Here is a 21,735-nt window from a genome sequence, read left to right as displayed (position 1 = left end):
ACCCGATCGAGGGACAGGTTTCTTGAGAAAAGTGTCTGGGTAAATCACTTCTCAACGCTGTACCCGTGTACTGAGGGTGATGAAGAATGGACACATGAGGGTATAGAATTAGATACTTGTGATTCAGTTTTAGAATTTAGTTTGGCTGATACTATACTTGCTATCAATGCAGTCAAACAGGGTAAAGCCCCGGGTCCAGATAGAATACCTGGCGATCTCTGGAAACACGAGAATCTTTTTTGGGCTCCATACATTAACATGCTCAGTAATGAGATTCTAAAAGGAGCTCCAATTCCCGAGACTTGGCGGGGCGAAATTGTTACCATTTTTAAGAAGGGAGATAGACTCAATCCAGCACACTACAGACCCATCAGTCTGATAGACGTACTCCAAAAAATGTTTGCTCGACAATTATTGAGTAAGTTGAACACGTGGATCGAGGAAAACTCTATTTTTACAAAATACCAGGCAGGTTTAGAGCTAGGATTAGTACGGTGGACCAGGTTTTTAGATTTTTTTTGTTTAATCTGGAAATACATTAAAGAATTCCCACCTATATGTCGCTTTTGTTGATCTCAGGGCGGCTTTTGACATGGTCCCGAGGGGGAAACTATGGAAATCACTAAGGGATATGGGTGTCTCCGGTGACATCCTTTACCAACTAATTAGGCTGCACAGGGGAAATTATGCAAGAGTGAGGTGGGGACCCAATGGAGAGCTAACAGAGAAAATAAACATAAAGAGAGGCGTAAGGCAAGGTTGCGTTATGGCGCCAACCCTTTTCTCTTTATATGTAAACGACATCCCAGACACCCTCTTGAGCTGCGAGCATGACTCTCCCAAGCTGTGTGGTCAAGCCGTTCCGGCATTGTTATTTGCGGATGACACAATTTTAATTTCACAGACCCCGAAAGGCCTACAAAATTTGTTGAATAAATTTCAATCCTATTGTACGGGCAAAAGCCTAGAAATTAATTCCTCCAAAACTAAGGTTATGGCGATTAATCCTTACAAAGGGTTCAACAAAGTATTTAGTGTAAATAACGAAAAGATTGAATATGTCCAAACTTTTAAATATCTGGGTATCACCCTTGACAATAAAATGAACTGGAAGCCACAAACTGAAAAATGGAGGCTACTACTAACACAAACCCAAGCCCCCATAATTAGGAAGCACAAGAATAGCTTCGTCAGAGCAGTCTCACCAGCAATTGAGCTATTCAAGTACAATGCTCAATCAGCAGCTCTGTACGGGGCAGAATTGTGAGGTCATGTAGGGTAGAGATGTCCTCTCTGTACAAGAAAACAGGTTCTTCAGACAACTTTTAGCTGTTCCAAGTTGCACCCCCTTAATTCCCCTATACTGGGACTTGAATATACGTCGATCTGATGACCACGCCTCTCTACGCCCATTGCTGTACTGGGTTCGTCTGTGGTCTACTGATGAACTAGTGGACTACAGAGAAGCACTAAAGGAAATAATGCAAATAAAGAATGTTACCCGGCTGGCATGGTTAGTGCACATAAAAAATTGGTTCTTAAAATTAGGCTTATACAACTTTTGGACAGATCCTGATTCCCTTACTAATTCTTCTAAAAAATTACTGAAATAAAGATATTGGGAATATATCCACAGTTGTATATTACAAAACCCTAATATTGGAAAATTGACCCTTACATTTTTTGATGTTAAAATTGAAAGTCAATTTGAATGCTTTATGGACGAAATATTGCCTGCAATGGCAAAATCATTGTACCTAAAATATCGCTATGGCATTCTACAAATTAAAGTTAGAACATCAAAGTGGGTCTCCGACAAGGGGTTTATAGAAAATACTAAATCTGACAGGTGCGAATTGTGTGACATAGGCACAAGGGAAGATGAGGCTCATGTTTTATTTCTTTGTCCTGCTTATTTGCAAGCTAGGAAAAAGTGGATTAAACCAATTTGTCTTCTTTTAGGCTTTCGAAAAATTAAAGATGGGGAAAGGGTTTTTAAGTGTGATACATCCCAGACTATAGTATTTAGTTTGAGTTGTTTCCTCTTCGCTGTGGCAATAGTCAGGAAAAGACATGGGCTAAAAATTTAATAGAACTGTATTAACAAGATATGTACTTGTTTTAAAATGAACAAATTGATCTATAATAGGTCAAACAAAAAAGGTTGTGTACTAAAGTTACTTTTTTTCTTAACTCTCCCTTGTATAATGTTTCAAGACTGTTATGGACTGGATGTTTGCTCACCGTCTATGTTTAATACACTAGTTCCTGGTATCTTTTAGGGCTTCTTAACCCCTTCGACGCTCATGACGAGCTCAGCTCGTCATGAGGTACACCTCTCGTACACTCATGATGAGCTGAGCTCGTCATGAACCGCGGGTTTTTCAAAACTGCAGCGCACAGCGGGAAAATGCACCGCATGCATGGAGTTAACTTACTTGTTGTACTTATTTATTCTTTTTTTTTTTAATTTAAAAATTACCCCAACCGATGGATTATATTGTCTCTGAAAGACCCTCTACTTTGACAAATCATGTGTCCCAGACAGCTGATTGTAAACCAAATAGTCTATTATATGTATATCCCTGCAACTTTTTGGCACCCTATTTTATGTTAAGATGAATGTTCAAATATTGAATTGTATTCTTTTATGGTTGTGCTAACCGAAATAAAGAAATAAACAAACAAGTGTTTTTCTCTGTAGCAGGCTTTTATAAATATGTTGAATCTGGACTCAAAATGCAAGTTAGTCCTAATGGCTTGGCAAAGGCTTGTTGTATTTGGCTAGCTTGCTCACCTATTCTCCAAGCTTTATTCCGAACAGTTTGAGGGCTATAAATGGGAGATGTTGAATTGCGTATCTTCAAGTTGCATCCACTTTCCATACGCTCAGACGGGTGTGATGGCGCCACAGACTGGCTGAAGGTGAGGCAAAGCGCCCACCAGGAGCAGTGGCAGAGTGAGGCCACCAAGGGATCCGCGGCTCCGCGCTGCCCCAGATCAACACTTGCCGTTTATTATTTCCTTGCGCTTGGTCCGTGCTGAGCAGGCTGCAGGCCCCTCAGGCCAAGTGGGTGTGGCATAATGTCCAGAGCGGCCGACTTTAGAACTGGGGAAGGTTGGCCTCTCGGCCTTGGCTCAATATCCCGTGATTCTGGGCAAATCACTTAATCTCCCAGTGCCTACCGAAAATGAATGTGTAATCATGTAAAGCGCTACTTCGGGTCGAGTTCGCGCTGTATAAAACTGCAGGTTTATTATTATTTTTTTTTAAGTTCATTAGTTTAATGTGCTACGTGACGGAGCGGGCACCTGTCGCCAGCTTCCTTGTCCTTTCACCTCCCGCCTCGAGCGCAGTTAAATGTTACTGGAGACCGTGCCACAGAGCCGGGGGCCGGTGCTCGGGTGTCAGGCAGGACTCCCCCGCTGAGGCCACGGCTTGGCATCAAATGAGCGGGAACAACGGGCTCCCGAGGACAGCTAAAGCATGCGGATGACAGAGCCACTCAACTCTGCGGGGCCATGCACGCTAAACGGAAGGAATGTATATGTCAGTTGAAAAACAGGTTATATAGTTCAGGAGTTTATTTTTAGAGGTAAAAGTCTCCCTGTGTCAGGAGGTCGCCAGCCAGACAAGGCACGTTCTTTTCTTGACACACAGAGGCTGTTTGCGACGCCCTTTAGTGATATGCAGTAAATCGGGTGCGCACCCCATTATGGATTGCCGGTTGGTGTTGGGATAGGTATGCGTTTCACACATTAAATGGGGAATAACGAAAGTACGTGGTTTCTGTGCCCGGTTTGCATCTGTTTCGGGGGAAGATTGCTAATTCTTTTTTCTCCCAGCTTGAAGTTATTGGCCAAAGAGAGAGAAGCCCATCACACCATTGTAATGATTGCTCAGCCCAGGGCTTTAAGTGGGATGAAAAAACTAGAGGGTCTCTCAAAGGGGTGAGGCCAATGTAATTAAGGGCGTGGCTTAAACACACGTAAGCTAAAAATCTGTGCTTAGCATAGTGTGCCGCCCGACTTGTATTTTGCTGTTCTGTCATTGCATCTAGATATATGATGCAACAAGTAACATACCTACAACAAGTCAGGACTATTGTCTTTGTCAATGGTTGTTAGTTGCATAAGATAAATAAGCAGCAACTATGGCTTGTATATAATATTGAAAAAGCTTCCACTTAAAGCCCTGGTGACACCACGACAATGTTGCTTCTCCTGAGTTTCAAAAAGAGAAGGGAAATCCAGAGAGAAAATGATTTTCCCTTCCCCTACAACACTCACCTGGGATGACGTCATGCCGTAACTTCTCCACTAGTGAGAAGTGAGCCGTGTGAGCAAGCGCACATCATGTGCCTGCTGCACTGCAGTCCGGAAAAAAATGGACCGCTTGTGTCAGGGCACAAAACCGAGCCGGATAGAGACCCTTTTCGAGGCCTCCTTTAAAAAAAACTGCCGGTGCTCAGACCCGGTGAGACCCGGCCCACTTAAAACCCGGGCTCAGCCTGCAATGGGTGCCAAGGTAAAAACAGGTGTAACGATCTATCTTGCACACTGGTTGTTATCCCTGGCACTAAATTAGTACCTTGTGCCCCTTTAGTTCTGTGTGAGGCCTAGATTGTTGCGGTAATTCCATTCCTGCTGTGTGTGATGCAGTGGGGTGGGGTAATATGTATTTACATAAACCAAGGCGAACAGAAGCAGGCTAGCCCTACTCAGTCACCCATGAGAGGTCTTGAAAAGCTTTAGCCCGGTGATTTTTAACCTGTGGTCCCCTGGCCTATGGGGGTCCGCACCGCTTACTCAAGGGTCTGAAACTGTATAAAAAACAAAATAATATTGGCGGATTAATAACGGAGTACATATACGTGAAAAGCAAAATTTGCAATAAAATGTTTTGAAAATAATTTGAAAATGGAATCTAAATGTTACGCTGGTATCCTGATCTTGATTTGTGGGAATAGTGCAAAGGCAGGAAACTGAATCTAGTAAGGGCAATGGGTTGACTCAATTGAAGAAGCATAGGTATATGCCAACAAAAAGAGAGCACGCAATAGGAGCAAAAAAGACAAAGTGAAAGGCTAGAGTCAAGCATATTGCTTCGTCTTTAAAATGAAAACGACATTTTTGCTAAGCTCCACATTCTGATTTAAATTAAATTACAAATTTGAACTTCACTTATTTTATGTTGATGAATCAAATAAAGTACAAAGCAAACACAAGGAGATGATGGACCGAGCGCTGAAACTTTTCATTCACTCACCCCAGTCACAGATCTGGGTTGAATCCATCATCTTCCTTTAGCTCATTTCGCCACCCCGGTTCAGACCCAGCCATTTGCCAATGGATTCAGGATCACCTGGGTGATGAGGGGTGTTAACCCGTAACCGGATCCAAGTTGCTTGTTTCTGGTCCAGGGAAGACATGGCTTGGCTGTTCGGGCTGGGCTGTTCCCATGAGGCACAGGGTCAAGATTGATTTGCATATGGCTGGGTCTGAACTGGGGAAGTGAGCTAAAGAATGATGATGGATTCAACCCAGATCTGTGACTGGGGTGAGTGTCTGAAAAGTTTCAGCGCTCCGTCCATTATCTTCTTGTATTTGCTTCAAATTTCTGCATTTTTGTGTGTATTATTTTGTGGTATAAATCATTAATTTTTATTTTGAGAGGTAAAATACCCGCACTACTCAAGAAAAACGTAGTACTTTTAACTGGAGAGGACTGGCATTTCTTAGAAACAAGCAGGTACTCTTTTACAGAGCACCTACACTTCTATTTTTCCATTTCAAGCACTGGACATACAGTCATTTAAAGGGCCACTCGTAATGATGGCCTCAGCCTCATAAAAAGTTCTGTGGAACATGTAACTAAGCATGAGGCACTCAGGAAATCATCTGATTTCCCCATGGATCAATCCAACTTTGATGGAGGACGAGTCTCCCCCGTAACCTGCACAGGTTATAAACATTGATTGGACTTTGAGCTGCACAACCCCAAAGGAGTCATGAATTTAGGGCCCTATTAGGATGGCGGACGGACCTGCGTCCGTCCGCCATCCCCGAGGTAGAGGGACCGTCCGCATGGGCAGCGGCAGTCCCTCCATGGCAATTAGGATGTGACCGCCACCCTGGCGGTCACATCCCCTACATTTAACATTGCGGCAGGTGCTGCTTCAAGCAGCACCCGCCGCAAGGTTAAAAAGTGCATGTTGACCTTTGCATGTACGAAGCGGCAGGCACCGCGTGGTGCCTGCCGCTTCGTGCACGCAAAGGCAGGGGGTACCATAGGTACCCCCCATGTGCAACCCCCACCCCCCCTTCACCCCTGGGGGCCCGCAACGGGCCCCCAAACAAAAGACCGTATGCCTTTCATGGCGGAAATGCCGCCGTGGAAAGGCATAGAACCGCAGCCATCCTAATATGCCCGGCGGTGTCTGATAGACACCGCCAGCCATGTTAGAGCTTTTCCGCCGCGGACAGAAAATATATCCCCCCGCCATCCTAATCTGACGGGGGTATTTCTTCAGTCCGCAGCGGATAATCCGCATCCTCCGGCCCGGCAGTGGCTTCCGCCGGCCCGGAGGATGCGGATTATCCGCAATCATAATCGGCCCCATAGTCAGGTGAGGGAAATGCCAGGAATTGCATGTCCTGTCACTGTAAGAAAATGTGCAGCTCGGCTGACCCACAGTCCTTGTTTGTGGCTCATTTTTTTCAGCTCCATGTTGATGTTTCATCCATGTTTTGTTGCCGGTGGGTCCCCCTCTCCCCCGGATGACATAAGATGGTGGTTTACGGTTATACAGAAAATGAATATATTTAATATAAGTGCAAGCACAGCTAGGATTATTGGGGCAAGGGTCTTCAGGTGAGTGAAGTGTCATGGCTACTGCAATCCTGGGTTGTCACCACCTCTACAGTGCTTAATTTGTAAAACAATAAGTAGCAGGGCTCTAGTTACCAGGGCACTTCCGCTTACACTGCCCACTGCAGCTGTCAATTACAGTAACAGCATAACTAATAAGTCACACTTGTACAAGTGTGCTAATTCTGAGAGTTTCAGGACCCAAAGGTAAAAGAATGACTTTGGTAGGAGGTATTGCGCCGACTTAAACTGTGATTCAGTCCTCAAAAAGGAGTGCCAGTGCCCACCAGCTGCATTCACCGGTACTGGCACAAATTAAGCACTTTGTGGTAATCAGAAAGCTTAGCCATACGCTATTTTCATAACTGTGTTCAGACACCTGACCAGCACCCGGTGCATCTGCTTGCCTCTCCTCCGCGCCCCCCTCCCCCCCACCCCTTCACTCATCAATAATGAAAAGGATTTGTCAGGGGAATGCAAAACACCTCTCCCAACCTAAAATTCATCATTTTCTGTCAGCAAATCAGAAATGTGTTGCAGTATTGTACTGCAAGGAAAACATTACACATTACTGCAGATGCCAAGCCTTGAAACTCCCCCCAAAACCTTAGTTTCCATGACAACGGTGACAAACAGCTCCGGCAATGGCGTGATCCTGCCTCGTGCTGGCAGTGAAAGTGTTGCTCGGCGATGTTTATCAGGTGCAGCGACCTGCCTGGGGTGACAATGAGTGTAGGGCCTTGAGCTGAGAGCTCAGGCTGAGCTGCAAATGGGGTCCAAAAATGAGGGAGCCATTTCTTTTTGCAGCTCTTTGATTCAGAGGCTGGTCAGAAATGCAAAAAAAAAAAGCTGAAAACACAGAAGTGGCTCTGCTTGAGATGGAAAAGTCTGAAATATAGCTCAGCTTGTGAATGTTCGAGTCGTGAGGTCAATGTGCATTGGTAGATTGTATTTTCTATTTATTTATAAAAAGTTTATATAGCGCAGACTTGACCCTAGTAGGGTATCAGAGCGCTTAACAGTTGGTTAGGCAAGAATGTATGTTAAAAGTACAGATGTACGAAGTTGCAAAGTTTCCTGACTCACATGCAGCTTCTTCAAACTTTGCCAGCGTTGCAAAGTTAGAAGCGCACAAAGAGTAAAACTGCATCAGAGCACATTGCAGGCAGTGGAAAGGCATCCCTTCCTTCCTTGTGCAGGGAATGGCCTTGTAGTGTGGGGAGCTGTGGTGTAAATAACCTTCCTTTGCGTTTATTCTGCTGGGGATTCCTTCTGTGTGCCTCCCTTGAGTGGAGTTTTGTGTCCACTGTAGATTCATGAAGGAATGCGTGCTGTAGAGGGCTCTGGTAGTCCCAGCTGGTGAGGGTGAGCTGGCCACCGACCTTGGTCTGTTTCCTGTCAATAAACCATGTTTCTAAAGTTCTAGTGCATGGTGAAGTTACTACAGTTTGGTGACAAGTGCACTATAAGGCCCCCTTGGAACCAGGCACAGCCGGCACAGGTAAGAGTGATAGGGCGGGGTGTGGGTTGAGTCGACAGACGACTGGAAAGGTAAAATTAAATAAAAAAATCAATAAAATCACTTACCTTGAGCTCGGTGATGCGGCAAGTGGTTTTTATTTATTTTTGTATTTAATTTCATCTGTCGACATCCTCCCCTCACCGCCCGCCCCACCGCTCTTACCTGTGCCGTCCGCGCCTGCCTGGACCTGCGCATTGCTGGCCAGGAGTACCAATGAGGCTCTTCCATTTATTAAAGAAAACAAGACTTGGAATGGTGTAGCAAGCGCCACTGTGGCTGATCCCTCAAACATGGAATGCAGGAGCTAGGTGAGAGTGCTGGTGTGGCACTTTCTGGACGTTTGCCGATATCAAGCTAAATGATGTACTGCTGATTAAGCTGCACGCACCTGCTGCACCTACAGGTTCTTAATACGTTCCTCCGTCAGGCCACCTGAGCGCCCTGTGCACCTCCTTCATTGTTTCTTGTTTGTTAGCCCCAGGGTCGGCTTTAGCTTGGGTGGGGCCTGGTGCAACAATCTTTTTCGGCATCCTCCCCCCCCATGAACTCCTCCTCGGATCCCCTCACTACCACCCAGCCAAAGTGCCCCTCATTTCTCCATAGCCCAGCTCTCACATAGGACCTGATTTTGATCTTGGCGGATGGGATACTCCATCACAAACTTGACCAATATCCGCTCTGCCGTATTACAAGTGCATTATATCATACAGCACTTGTTATACGGTGGACGGGATATCCACCAAGATCTAAATCAGACCCATACTGGTAAATGCCGGCTTTACTAATCCATTCAGCTATCCACATAAAATACAGATTTTTTCTTTGCAGCAGGTATATAAACCCCCAGCGTGACTTTTTGGCAAATCAAAGCATCCAACAGACCAAACTGGACATTAATCACAAGTTATCTTGACATTATTGCTGCCTGAAAGCTGGATACACAAGGAACTCGGTAGAAGGTGCTTTTAGCAAGTTATTGCTAAACAACCCCCTCCCCGCTAAAATCAGTGCCTCCCTTCAGGTCAGCGCCCAGTGCAGCCGCACCAGTCGCACGCCCTAAAGCCGGCCCTTGTTAGCCGTGGCAGAGCGTGACGGTACAGAGCACAAGTGTGTGAGGAAGAATACTGGTGTTTTTTTTTGGGAGTGCAACTATACTAAACACTATAAACAAACGTCCTGTTGAACAACACATCAATGAAAATGAGTGTAGCACATGTAGAATAAGATTTTGTTTTAGGTTTCGGCTTAAAGAAATTGGCCATCAACTGCAATTTCGGAATGTTTCAAGAGAAACTCATACACGACCAAGATGTTATGCAGTCATAAAATTGAAGTATCCAAGAAAGATTCTGGATTGGGGGAAACTCTCCTCTTACACCAATAGTTAAAAAAGCAGAACTGTCTAAAGATGCGCCAAGACGGCCCTACACAAAGACAGTGTGCTGTGAGTGACTATGTGAACACAATTTATGAAGGGAAGACAGATCTGTAAGTAGAGTGGGATAAGCCAAAGAAAGACTTCCAACAAGCAAGGAGTGGTGGCCATTCCTTTTACTAATGCAGAAGTCCTCAGTGCTCACTTCAGCTTTGAAAGTATCCTGCATACAGTGCTGAGGGTCTAAGTGTGGCCTCATACAGCACTTTTCAATGGGTAGAAAGAAAGAACAAGAAATACAAAGATTCATGCATCACCGAGAACAACACGTGTGTTGCAACCTCTGCTCTACCAACCTCCATCTCCTGGCCACCCCCTCCTTCAAACTTCAACGCCAGGGCGGACGCAGGTTTGCGACTCTGGCCCCCAGACTTTGGAGCTCCCTTCCATTGGAAATATGGTCCTGTAACAATCTTCTAAACTTCAGGGGGCTGCTCAAAACTTGGCTATTCACACAGGCCCACGTGTAACTTCTGTTGGCCCCGGCACATGCTAGACTCAGCGCCATGAAACCTCTCGGTGTATACGTGCGCTCTATAAGAAATTGTTAACATAACATAACATAACAGAGGATGACGGTGATTCATTGATGAGTAAAATGGACAACAAACACAATGCTGTTCTGAATATTAAAGATCATGTAGAATATTCCCATAAACCACTGTGCAGGATAACTTTTGAACGGGGAAAACAAAAAAAGGCTCGGGTCCTGTCACTGTCTGGCCTGGACCTCTACAATCTAATAAACATAAACAAATGGCCCGACAGGTTCTATTTGCACGAAATAGAACCTGTCGGGCCATTTGTTTATGTTTACTGGATAACCTTTGAAAGCATCCCAGTGCTAGTTGTGGCAGACTCCAGTTCATGATGCACCATTATAGTACAAAGCATTTTGGGAGACACCTTTAACCTGCTGGCATTAATCCTGAGGGTTACACAGGTGAACACTTACATTTCTGGTTTTAGACCTTTACTTATTAGATTTAAAAATAAAAGCTATTTGTAAGCTTTATATTTCTAAGGAAGCACTATCAATTTTGGGGTGGAGGGACAAACAATTATTGAATGTCCCAAATAGTGCTGACTAAGTGATTGCCGTGTGTGACAGTTCATACTGGGGCCTGGGTTGCAAGCAAGTACCAAAGGTTATTGAGAAAGGGATTGGTAAACGTAATGGGTTTGCACACATAATTACTTTGAAATCCATTGCCACTCCCATGATTCACAAAATGTGAATGAGAAAGTAAGGTTCTGTGTTGACCTCAGAGGTTTAAGTAATAAAATTATGGTTGACTAGTTTCACCTCCCCAAGACTGATTCAATGTTATGTTGACTAGAGGCATGAAATAGTTTTTCACCCTTGGCTTATCTTCTGACTATGAACAGGTTTGTTTACATCCTGAAAGCAAAGCATTAACAGTGTTTATGACACCTTTTCATTTCTGCCACATGCCATCTGAGCTGGCTTCAGTGGCTGCTATTTTTCAAAGATTGATGTCTGAATTATTTGGCGAAATGCTAGGCTTTTCCTGTCTTCAAGCAACATAAAGGCAATGTCCAGAAATGAAAAATGAACATGGTGAACAAGTTTAAGCAAGGTACTGGAGGTACCTGAGACAAAATGCTTGACTGCAGGAATCAGTAAGTGCAAATTCGGCAAGCACAAGCTCACATGTTGGAGTCATGAGAACAGTTGAAGTGGAATCAAGCTGCAATAAAAAGTGTTACAATAAGCCACTAGAAATGCCCCAGCACTGCGGATAAAAAGAGTAATTCAAATCTTTCCCTGGTATTGTAAAGTTTAATTCAAAACTTATCAAAAGAAACTCATCACGAGGGCATTACTGAAAAATTAAAATTCGAGGGGTCTCTCAACAGAGTTTTGAGGAAATCAAGAATGCAATTTGTAAAGCTCCAAGTCTATGAGGATTTAACCCTAGGTTAAAACCACAGCCACCACATAGGCCCATAGCAGAGGATCTGGGTTGGTTCTTACATAGGTCAATCCAACTGATAAAGAAGTTGTAGTTACATTTGCATCGTGCTCACTATCAAGGATCAAGGAAAAGTACTCGGTAACAGAGAAACACTTGCATATTGTATAGGCCCATGACCATTTTTGGAAGTACTTTGGGGGAACAAATTAGTCTTGGGTGTAATAAAAAACAACCCATACCAAATAGCTGACCAATGAAATTTGATAAGAGCTTCTTCCAGAATCAGAAGTTTATCTATGCATTTGCAAGAATTTGAGAATGATATGAAATACATACCTGATGATAGTGATTTATTTCGCGTGGGACGTCTATTCCCATGAAAGAAATCGATGATCAAATGTGAAAAGAATAATGTTGGTTGTGTGATCACTGTGCAAGATTATTGCAGTGTCATCCCAGAAAATGACCTGGGTCAGTGTATGTTTATGTAACTAAGTACTGAAGACAGATAGACTTATAGTGAGGAATGGATGGAAGTGCAAGAAAGTGAGAAACAAGAAATGCACACATTGTGGAAAGTAAGAGATTGGCTGAATGAAATTAGACAATTTGCTATTGTACATTATTCATGCTTATGTGTTTTGTTTTTCCCATAAAAGGGATTATGTGTAGTGTGAGTGGTAATGTAAGCAACCTTACCCTAGACATGTTCTGCTTTAAATTCTACATATATTTTGCCCATTAAATGAATTGTTGTGTTCACAGCGTTCTCAAGGAAGAATGTTGGTTATTTGGGGTTATGGGAAGACATGAGCTTGCGGTTGGTAATCCACTGACCTCAGATGCTGTTTACTGACAAATCCTGTTACCAAAGCTCTACGGCTTTGTGAATGTATCACAAATACCCAGGAATTCTGCCCAGCCTCCTGACAGTGTTAAGTTTGTAAAAAACATAAGTACTAGGGCTCTTGTCAGGTGGCCACTGCAGCTTGAATCACCCGTTGCCCCTGCTTCAAGTCTTAAAAGTTGGTCCATTACATTTGGATGTGTCTGATTCTTCAAAACATTACTGAGGGCCTCATTACGATATCAGGTAGAAAACCTCCGACCAGTGGTTGGAGGCTTTCCGCCCGACATTGTAGTTTACAGTCCAACCGCCGTATTAGGATGACGGTCAGAGGTAAACTTGCGGGGGGATTCTGACGTGTTTGTCAGACAGACCACATAAATTCTTAATGACGGCTGCTCCACAGTTGGGATTATGATGTCGGTTTCCGACAGTCATTCCATGTTGGCCTTTCTGCCATTGAAAGACTGTCAGAAAGTGACATTGGGGGCCCCTAGCAGCCCCCTTCCACCCTGGCCCTCCTCAATGGGGTCTGGAGGGCACCAATGGTGCCCCCTAAACATCCGTGCACCGTGTGGCAGGCTCCGCATACTGCCTGCCAAATGGTGCATGGATGTTGCAAAACTTCCATTTCTCAATGGAAGCTTGTGCTGCTGGCCTTTTCCGCCCACTGCTCAAGGATCCATTGAGAAATGGAGGTTTGCGACCACACCATGGGCGGTCACATCAAAATACTGCCGTCAGAACCGCCGACCTGATGTCGGGCGGGCCTCTCCGCAACGGTGTCCGGCCGATAAAAGTCCACCCAACATTGTAATAAGGCCCTGAGTGTTTTTGATTTCTAAGGACAATCGAGAAACTACGAAGACTACCAAATCTTTTGCTTGGTTAGCCAGCGAAAGACTTCTTGGATACTTGTTGCCATTAAAGCGCTCCTGTGGTGGCTTTTATTCATTCCAGGTTGGCTTGGATGGTGTTTTACCAATCCACAGCTGTAGTAGTGTGCCTGCAGAGGTGAAGGACTTTTGTCATTTTTCAGCTCGGCGTGGTTGCCACTTGCTAATTCTACACCTAAAGACTTTGCTGTAAACATGCAAAAAGCTTTGTCACTTTCCAACGCTGCTAGAAAAATAGACATTTGAGCTTAGTAGATTTGGGGTGTCAGTGGTGTTGTAGAGTGTACTATACAAAGGAGCTGCTCTCCACCTAAAGCTTGGCAACTTCCAAGGCGTCCCTACTCTTTGCATAAGTTATACATCAATCTAAGCATGAAAGAGCATTCTTTTGAGATATACACATCTATTCAATAAAAAAACAAAGGTTAAAGCAACATTATAGTTAGGTGTGATAAAAAGAACTGTTTTTGTTTAAAGAAAACCTTAAAAATTCACAGGTTATAGTAACGTTATAGTTAGGTGAATAGGTCAGTGACAACATTAACATTTTGAAGTAAAGAAACAGAAATTCACCAATCATAGTTAGCAGGGCTTACTATGGCTTGTGCCCTGCAATGCACTGCTTATGACCTCTAATAATACATCACTCGTGACATGTAAGCCCAGGAGGAGCTAGTGTAGTGCCACTACATGGAGTTCCACAGAGTTGGAAAACAACTCCCCTCCGCTCCCCTCCACCCTCCCTAATTTAATTATAAAAAATAAAAAGGCACTTAATTGCTGTGGCGTCTCCGGGCTGCCTCCTCCTCCCCATCGTCTCTCTTACCTCCACGTCCTCGCCATCCCCGTCAATAGAAACCCTGTGCAGTACGTCTTGCCCCCTTCTATTATTGTGTTTTATTTACATCAGGGCAGAGGACTAAGTCCCTGAGTCCTGTAGTGGCCACCAGCAACATTATTCTAATGTTGTTGGAAGCCAATCAGACGATTTGGAAAAGTATATATAACTCATGGAGCGCGTTTGCACATTAGAAAAAGGTATTTTGAGGTCACATACTCAGTTATTTTACGAATCGCAAGGTGTGCAATTGAAAAATTATTTTGGAAATCTTGTTTTATGACCTTTAATTTGCCCCTGCACCCACCCGTGCAACAACATGGCTTCAGGTTTTATTATTGGATGTTCTGCATCATAAAGGTGTGACCTATGCAGCATAACTACATACATTTTGTTCAGATAACTTATCATTATGCTTTTTCGAATAGTTAATGATATGCACATTCCCTGAAAAGTTGTGACGAGCATTGAAAGTGTTCACCAAAATATTTCATGAATATTCATTTTTACTAATAGGTCATTTCACAAAATACACAATACAGTGATTCACAACTCGACCTACCTTATCAATATTCATGAGTGAGGTCACTATTTGCGGCTCAATATGATTGCAATCCTGAGAATGATGGCCTGCTGGGGGCAACAGACCCACTTGTTTGTGATTGCTTTTAAATTAAGCAATTTTTTTGTAATGCAACATTTTTTTCCTTAAAGGAAAATGGGACAAGTTTAAAAACAAAGGGAAAGGTTACAAAAAACGTTTCTAGAAGTAGATAGTGGTCCCATATATGTTCTTTTCAACATTCACAAAATCCCATTTGTGGATGGCTTACCAACTCTTTTGAATTGGTCGTAAATTATTAATGTTTTGCGACCAGATTTTAGTCACAAAACATTAATACATCCCATCTGTATTTGGTAGCGATGCCCTTAACACGCCATTTACAAATAGTCATTCCATACAGTTTCAAAAACCTCTTTAATAATTCTGGGTTTTTTTTCCGAGTCGTAAATGGGATTAGTACATTAAAAAAATGTTTTTAGCGTTCGCAAACTCTCTGATTTACCTTACCGAATCTGAGTGTTTGTGAATGCTAAACCATTTGTACTTTAGGCCCTTTATTCTTTGCTAGAAGTCAAAGCCGTGATTTTTGTGATTTCTCCTATCAGCTGTTGATTAGATCCACCAAACATAGCCTTGCTTCATCTATCATTTTGATTTCCTTATATTGCATAAGAGCGGTTTCAGTAGTTTTACATGAGGTTAATTAATACAGAGGCAGATGAATATAAGATAAAGTAATGATTCCTGATAATCGCAGCACAAGAGGTTGCCTTTGCAATCTTGCTTTTATCAAGTGTGTCATGGGATATAATATGGGAATTAGAAAGAATATAAATGTTAACAATTTTACGCCCGTATCAGTTTTCATAGTTTCCGAATACGAATAGCTGCGGTTTTGGCAAAGTGTCACCTGCCAATAAGAGTTTGGCTTTTTTCAGTTCATTATTTTTTTCAAGGTCTGTTGAATGCAATAGATCTCTGCTTTTCCACCGCTGTTTCTCTGAAATGAGTGAAGGATTTACTCAGTTTTGTCATATCCCTATGCATTCCAAGATTGTTTCTGTATGCTTGGTCCAGCCTTCTTCTCTTTGGAGTCTCTTCCCAGAATAACTTCTTCAGGGTCCCCTGCCATGCAGTTCTTGACCTATAACAATATTTGATTAATGCTGCATCCCGAATGCAGACCATGCTAGGAACCCCTCAGTGAATGTTGAGTTAATCAGACTGTTACTAATCAGTTTTTGCAGCCCAACAACCATATCACCAACAAATGTTAGTGCGACATATCAGATTAAAGGAATCAATCAGGCCTTTACAGTAAGAATAGCTTGCTCTGACCACTAAGAGGTTGATGTAGAATTTTCTCGGCGTGTGCTATTGTTAAGAGGTCTTACAATTTCCTGCTTGCAAGTGGATTCCCCTTTTTGCTTTCTAAAGTTTTATGTGTTCCCACCTTTTTGCTTGGAACCTCTCTTTGGCTACCTACACTGCTTTTGTACAACCTAGGATTTTGCTTTTGAAAACAGCTGTATTCTGCTCGGAAGCAGAGTCCTTATTTTCAATGGTAATAGTAAATAAATGATTCTTGCAACCTGGTTTTTGAAGCTTGAGACCATTTGAGGTGTGCAAAAGTGGTGCCCACCCAACAGCTGCTAATGTTAGTAATTTGTGACCTCGGGTACTTATAGGTTCAGTAGAAAACTCAGTTGCCATTGCTCACTCTCATTTTTCTGTAGTATTTCAAAGGAGGAGACATGCTGGTCGAGGGTTGGTGATCTAATACACGACTACTGTTGGGTGTGTGCTATGAGGAATTTTCCAGTATATCTGGGGGCACCCTTACATTTAAACATCATATGGAGAGTCTGGTAAATGTTTGCCAGAAAATGACGTTATCCTGTTGCTTATTCTAAAAAAGGATAATTTTTAGGTCTATTCTACCGGCTATCTGTGATTTTCCTCAGAACTTATCTCTTGTGTCGTTAAGGTCCCCCGCCATTATTAACTTTCACAAGTGAATATTGGGCTAAAGTTAGAATATTAAATCCTATCAAAATATATTTGTGTTCTCCAATATTTGTGGGAATGAAGTAAATGTTAAGGGCTGGACGCAAAGAGACACAAAGCATCCTTTTATTTCATTGCCACATACAAGAGCACCTTCTAATAGGTGAGTTAAGAATTTGCACTACTACACTGCATAAACATCTCTTGTATTTGACTTAATACATTATAATGCTGCTCCATGTATAATAAGAATATAGACCACAAATTAGATGCACCTGAAAACTGACTTGCCACTTAGTTCCATAGTGACATAGTCGTCAGTGCAAGGGACATGAATATTTCTAAGTTCATGTTTAAAACCTATCACTTTTAATAAATGCCGCTCAATGCAGTGATATACCCTGATGTACGGAGGTCAAAAGCTTCTGTATATTACAGAAATGCCCTTGTTTGTGTTTTGAAGAGAATTTATCAAATTTTTACCTGAGGTTTATTGCACGCTTACATGCCAAATTTTCATGGTTCGGCTCATGCGCGGGGTCTTAGAGCCAAGCTAGACCCGTGGGTCTGATCTCGCTGTAAATGTATTAGTCTACCTACCTCCACTGTGCTGCAGTGTTAATAACCCCAGACGTTTTTGGCGAGGAGAGTGGCTTAGTCATCCATTGTCTCCCCCTCCAGCTGAAAGGCAAAGGGCCATTGCTCCAGCTGCACACAGTGAAAGCTGTAGCTAAAGGTGACATGGCAAATAACAATAAATTGTGCTTATATCTGCTGAGTGGGTCAGTTTGGTTAGTACAGAGTAGAACAACCTGTAGTAATTAAAGTTGTGTCATTGTATCCTTGGGTCCTGCTGGAGCTGGCCAAACTAGAAAACCAAGATTCTATAGAGGTTTAGAACTTATTGATTCTGGACTCACTCTGTTTATATGCCTTCTGGGTTTACGGCCCGTGTGTCACTATGATTATTGAATGAAATCATCATATGCATATTTGGGTAAGATGAAATGTAATGATTAATTCATGTGCTGACACCTGTTTTGCTCCTCCTCATGAATCTATGAGCAAGGTAAATTGCTTGATATGTTGGGTTATGCCACTTCAATTTAGTGATACATGTCACATAGGGCTTTGTAAACTACTGTACTAACCAGTGGCCAAAAAGAAGTGAAACACGTGTCAGAATTGGTCATTGCATTTCATCTCAACTAAACATATGCACTGTCACTTCTTTTTAAGAATCATAGCTACACACTGGCCAACGATCCTGAAGTCATACAAAGAGTAATTGTAGTCTCAATATGTTCTGATGATAATATAATAAAAAATGTGGTTAAATCAATACCAATAAACAGCACAGCATGCTTCTGCAATTTCTAACTGTTGTAAATTCTACCATTTCCAAAATAATCGGGCTCAATTTACTTACCCTGGACGAATGAAAGGTTGTTACTCTTCCTGGGATTCAAACATATGACCTGCATATCACAACAAATGTCAGCAGTGAGCAACTTCCTGAGCCAACTTGTCAGCTCCAGGAATTTCGCATCAATTCCCAGGACCCCTTATGTAGTAGGGGGAAAAAAGCGTGAGTGTCTTATTTAGGTACTGCGCCTTGAGCATTACTTTCTACTACGTCATTACTTGATATATTTTTAACTTTATAATTTATCAAATTCAGATGCAAATAATAAGATCTGTTATGCAATAATAGAAGCTACGGCAAACGGTCTTGTTTGCAGTTCTCGATATTTACATAATCCACATGCTCTGTATCCGCCGTGAGATGTCTGTTGATTCTAAACTGAAGACCTGGAAAAAAAGTGCAGCTTATGTAACACAAAAAGATGAGCAGGTGAACGAAGTTTTTCTTCTATTTACAAATTACTTTCCTGCCTCTCGTCGGCGTTACGTGGCGGAGAGTACAGCTACATTTGAATTATTTTTAAGAATATGCTGGGTTTTGAATGTGTACCAAAATATCTTGGCTGACCTTCATACACAGTTCATCTAAAAACATGCCCCTTGCTTCAAAGGGGGATCCTGGTGAACACTGACCCACTTTTTTTTTTACCAGAGAGCCGAACGGTCGGCTATTTTGTAATATTTTTGTATATCCGTGGCCTGAGCTGCAATAACCACAGGCCGGGCCATGCCTGCTTGTATTTTTTTCTACGGGGGATCGGCCCTGCCGGGAAGGGGCCCAGACGTGCCGTGCGGTCACGCTGCTGCGCGCGCTCCTCTCCAGGAAGTCACGGTGCCCCAGTTGTCACTTGAAGACGTGGCGGTGACGCGCTTTGATCAGCCTTCAGAAAGTGAGCGGCTGGGCGGCTTTCTTTTTTTAGCGCGGGTGCAGCAACTTTGTGTGTGGCAGAATGGCGCACCCCGCCCTGAAGGAGAGTAAATACCGAGGCTTCCAACAGCCCTTCGACTGGCTGCTCCCGAGATCTTTTTTTAGCTCCTGTTGGGCCAGAGTCCGAGCCTAGTGACAATGCCAACTGAAATAGCATGGCGCTTTGTCAAATGCAAGCCAGATACATCAGAAGTGAGTCATGCACGCGCCAAGCCATCCTCCCATTGACAACAGTGTCGAAACCAGGCTGGCAGCAAAGCTGATTGGAGGTTGGTTCCAGGACACAATGTCACAGCTTTGAATTTACCAGCCATTCCGTGTTTGATGCTCGCTGCAGTCAAACGTGCTGGTTCTCTCAACAGTATGCGCAATTCCAGGTGTGGCTAAGGGTTGGCCATCTCTCCGCTCTGCTGGCCCGGCTGAAGAAACCTTGCAGAAGACGGCATACGTGATCCTGAGCAGTTTATACTCAACTCTGCCTGGAGCTCCTGGTGAACAGCATTCTTGGGCTTGTCCTTGACTCCATCTCTTTGTGCCGAAGAAACCACCTGGGTGACAGCATATTGGACCTGCTGTTCGCTCTTTCTTATTCTGCCAAAGAAACCCCCTAAGAGACAGCATACTTGGGCATGTCCTGAGCTTTTTCTCGTTGTACAGCCGAAACACGTCAAGAGACAGCATACTTTGGCCTGTTCTGAACCTTTTCTCCTTGTGCCGCCGAAACACGTCTAGAGACAGCATACTTTGGCCTGTCCTGAGCCTTTCCTCGTTGTGCAGCCGAAACACGTCAAGAGACAGCATACTTTGGCCTGTTCTGAACCTTTTCTCCTTGTGCCGCCGAAACACGTCAAGAGACAGCATACTCGGGCTTGCACTTGACTCTCGTTCTGCCGAAGAAAGCTCCCTGTAGACAGCATACTTGGACCTGCTCTTGACTTTTCCTCGTTCTGCTGAACGGAGCCTGTTGGAACATCATACTTGGGGCTCTGCAGTCCAATTCCCTGACGCGTCTTGATCTTGCCGAAGAACCACCCCAGCAGAGAGCATACCTGGTTTGTGGAGTTCCAGTTCTTGACTCTTGGTCCTACCGAAGGAACCTCCTGGGAGACGTCATGCTTGGGCAACTAGAGTCCAGATTCTTGACTCCACTCTGATTTCAGTTACTCCTTGGTGCCGCTGCCCCTCCATGTAGACAGAGTACTTCAGTGGTAAAACTGAGAGACCCTGGTCAAATTTAACTCAACTTTACAGTAGGATTTTGCTTCCAACAAATGAAGATCAGCCTACAATAATTTCCAGGAAACATTTACTACCTGCACCGCTGAGGTATGCCCGTTCTGTTATCATTACTGAGTGGAAGCAATGGTGTGACATTTCAAAAAGCGCATTTTCAGAATATACTTCCATTAAGAGAAGTGTCTGAGGAGAAGAGAGAACCGGATCGCGGATGTGGATTAAGTAATGAGCAGGTAGGTGTGTGGACTGGTTGTCCAAATATTGAGAATACAAGTGATAAAGTGAGTTAGTGAAGGCGTGTATCTCAGGGGCGCCTACCACATTCACCATGAGATAACCTGTGCTAAATCTGAGCCAGTGAATGCAGGCGGGGTCCAACACCGCTCATTTTTGGGGACTACCACTTATTTGTTCACCTCCAACTTTGACCCAGAGCAAGATTGAGAAAAACAAAACGGTAGAGTGAGAGAAGAAAAAGCACAAAAGTGAGAAAGGGAGAAAGCAGGGATGAAAAAGAATCTGCAAGAGTGAAGTAAAGAGGCAGGGAGTGTCTGGTGGTGGATTATAGATGGATGAGGTCGAATCTGGACTACACAGGTTTGATATTCGGCAACCCCAGCATTCGATAGCCCCAGCCGCAGGCTTCGGAGCAAAACTTTATGCCCTGGCACTTATGCTTTCACAAATTAAGCACTTTATAACCAAATGAAGGGTCCTCATTAACTAGAGAGTAAACGTTCATTAATTTCTAAAGTCCTAAATAAACATAAAATGTACATATGTAAAGTGTATGTTTACCTCTTACTGCCTCATGGCTCTGAGCAAGAGATATTTATTGATACCCAACTCATTGGTACTCATTTGATCACCCTCAGATACAGCTAAGGCTTAGTACACTAGATGGGATTCAAACCGGTGTTTATCAGGAGAAACACAGATTGTTGGAGTGGATGAATGTATCCACTGAGCCACCAGACCAAGCTAATTAGCATGTTTTCCTGAATCACACAGAATAGAGAGCAAGAATGAGTGGATAAATGGTCAAAACATGTTAGTCACTTAACTGCCTGTAGGATTATGTGAAATTGCAAACACTTTACTTCTTTCTCAGAATTTGTGAAGACTTTATCTTTGTATATTTCAAAATATTTTTTTAAAAACTTGTGGGATGAAAATCGCACAAATGTAGGGTTTTTACTCAACTACTCTCAAAAACCTACTTCTT

The 21,735-nt window shown here is 43.3% G+C and overlaps 2 protein-coding genes across 15 annotated transcripts in view; one reads left to right on the top strand and one right to left on the bottom strand.

Moving 5' to 3' along the window:
• LOC144785288 (uncharacterized) overlaps window positions 1-21,735 on the bottom strand; it is an 850,769-nt gene that overhangs the window by 402,282 nt on the left and 426,752 nt on the right. The gene's annotated exons all lie outside the window — the stretch shown is intronic.
• DGKK (diacylglycerol kinase kappa) overlaps window positions 1-21,735 on the top strand; it is a 556,369-nt gene that overhangs the window by 239,927 nt on the left and 294,707 nt on the right. For 2 of the 14 annotated variants that reach the window (XM_078663837.1, XM_078663831.1), the window contains exon 1: window positions 19,190-20,743. The exons of the other annotated variants lie outside the window; for them this stretch is intronic. In XM_078663837.1, coding sequence (XP_078519963.1) covers window positions 20,603-20,743 — 141 coding nt within the window. In that variant the 5' untranslated portion in view covers window positions 19,190-20,602. Of the gene's footprint in view, window positions 1-19,189; window positions 20,744-21,735 lie in introns of those variants that run through there. 14 annotated transcript variants of the gene reach the window in all.

Source organism: Lissotriton helveticus, chromosome 10 (assembly GCF_964261635.1).
Source record: "Lissotriton helveticus chromosome 10, aLisHel1.1, whole genome shotgun sequence".
NCBI lineage: Eukaryota > Metazoa > Chordata > Amphibia > Caudata > Salamandridae > Lissotriton > Lissotriton helveticus.
Note: the sequence above shows the minus strand (reverse complement) of the source record. Positions and strands in the feature narration are given on the sequence as shown.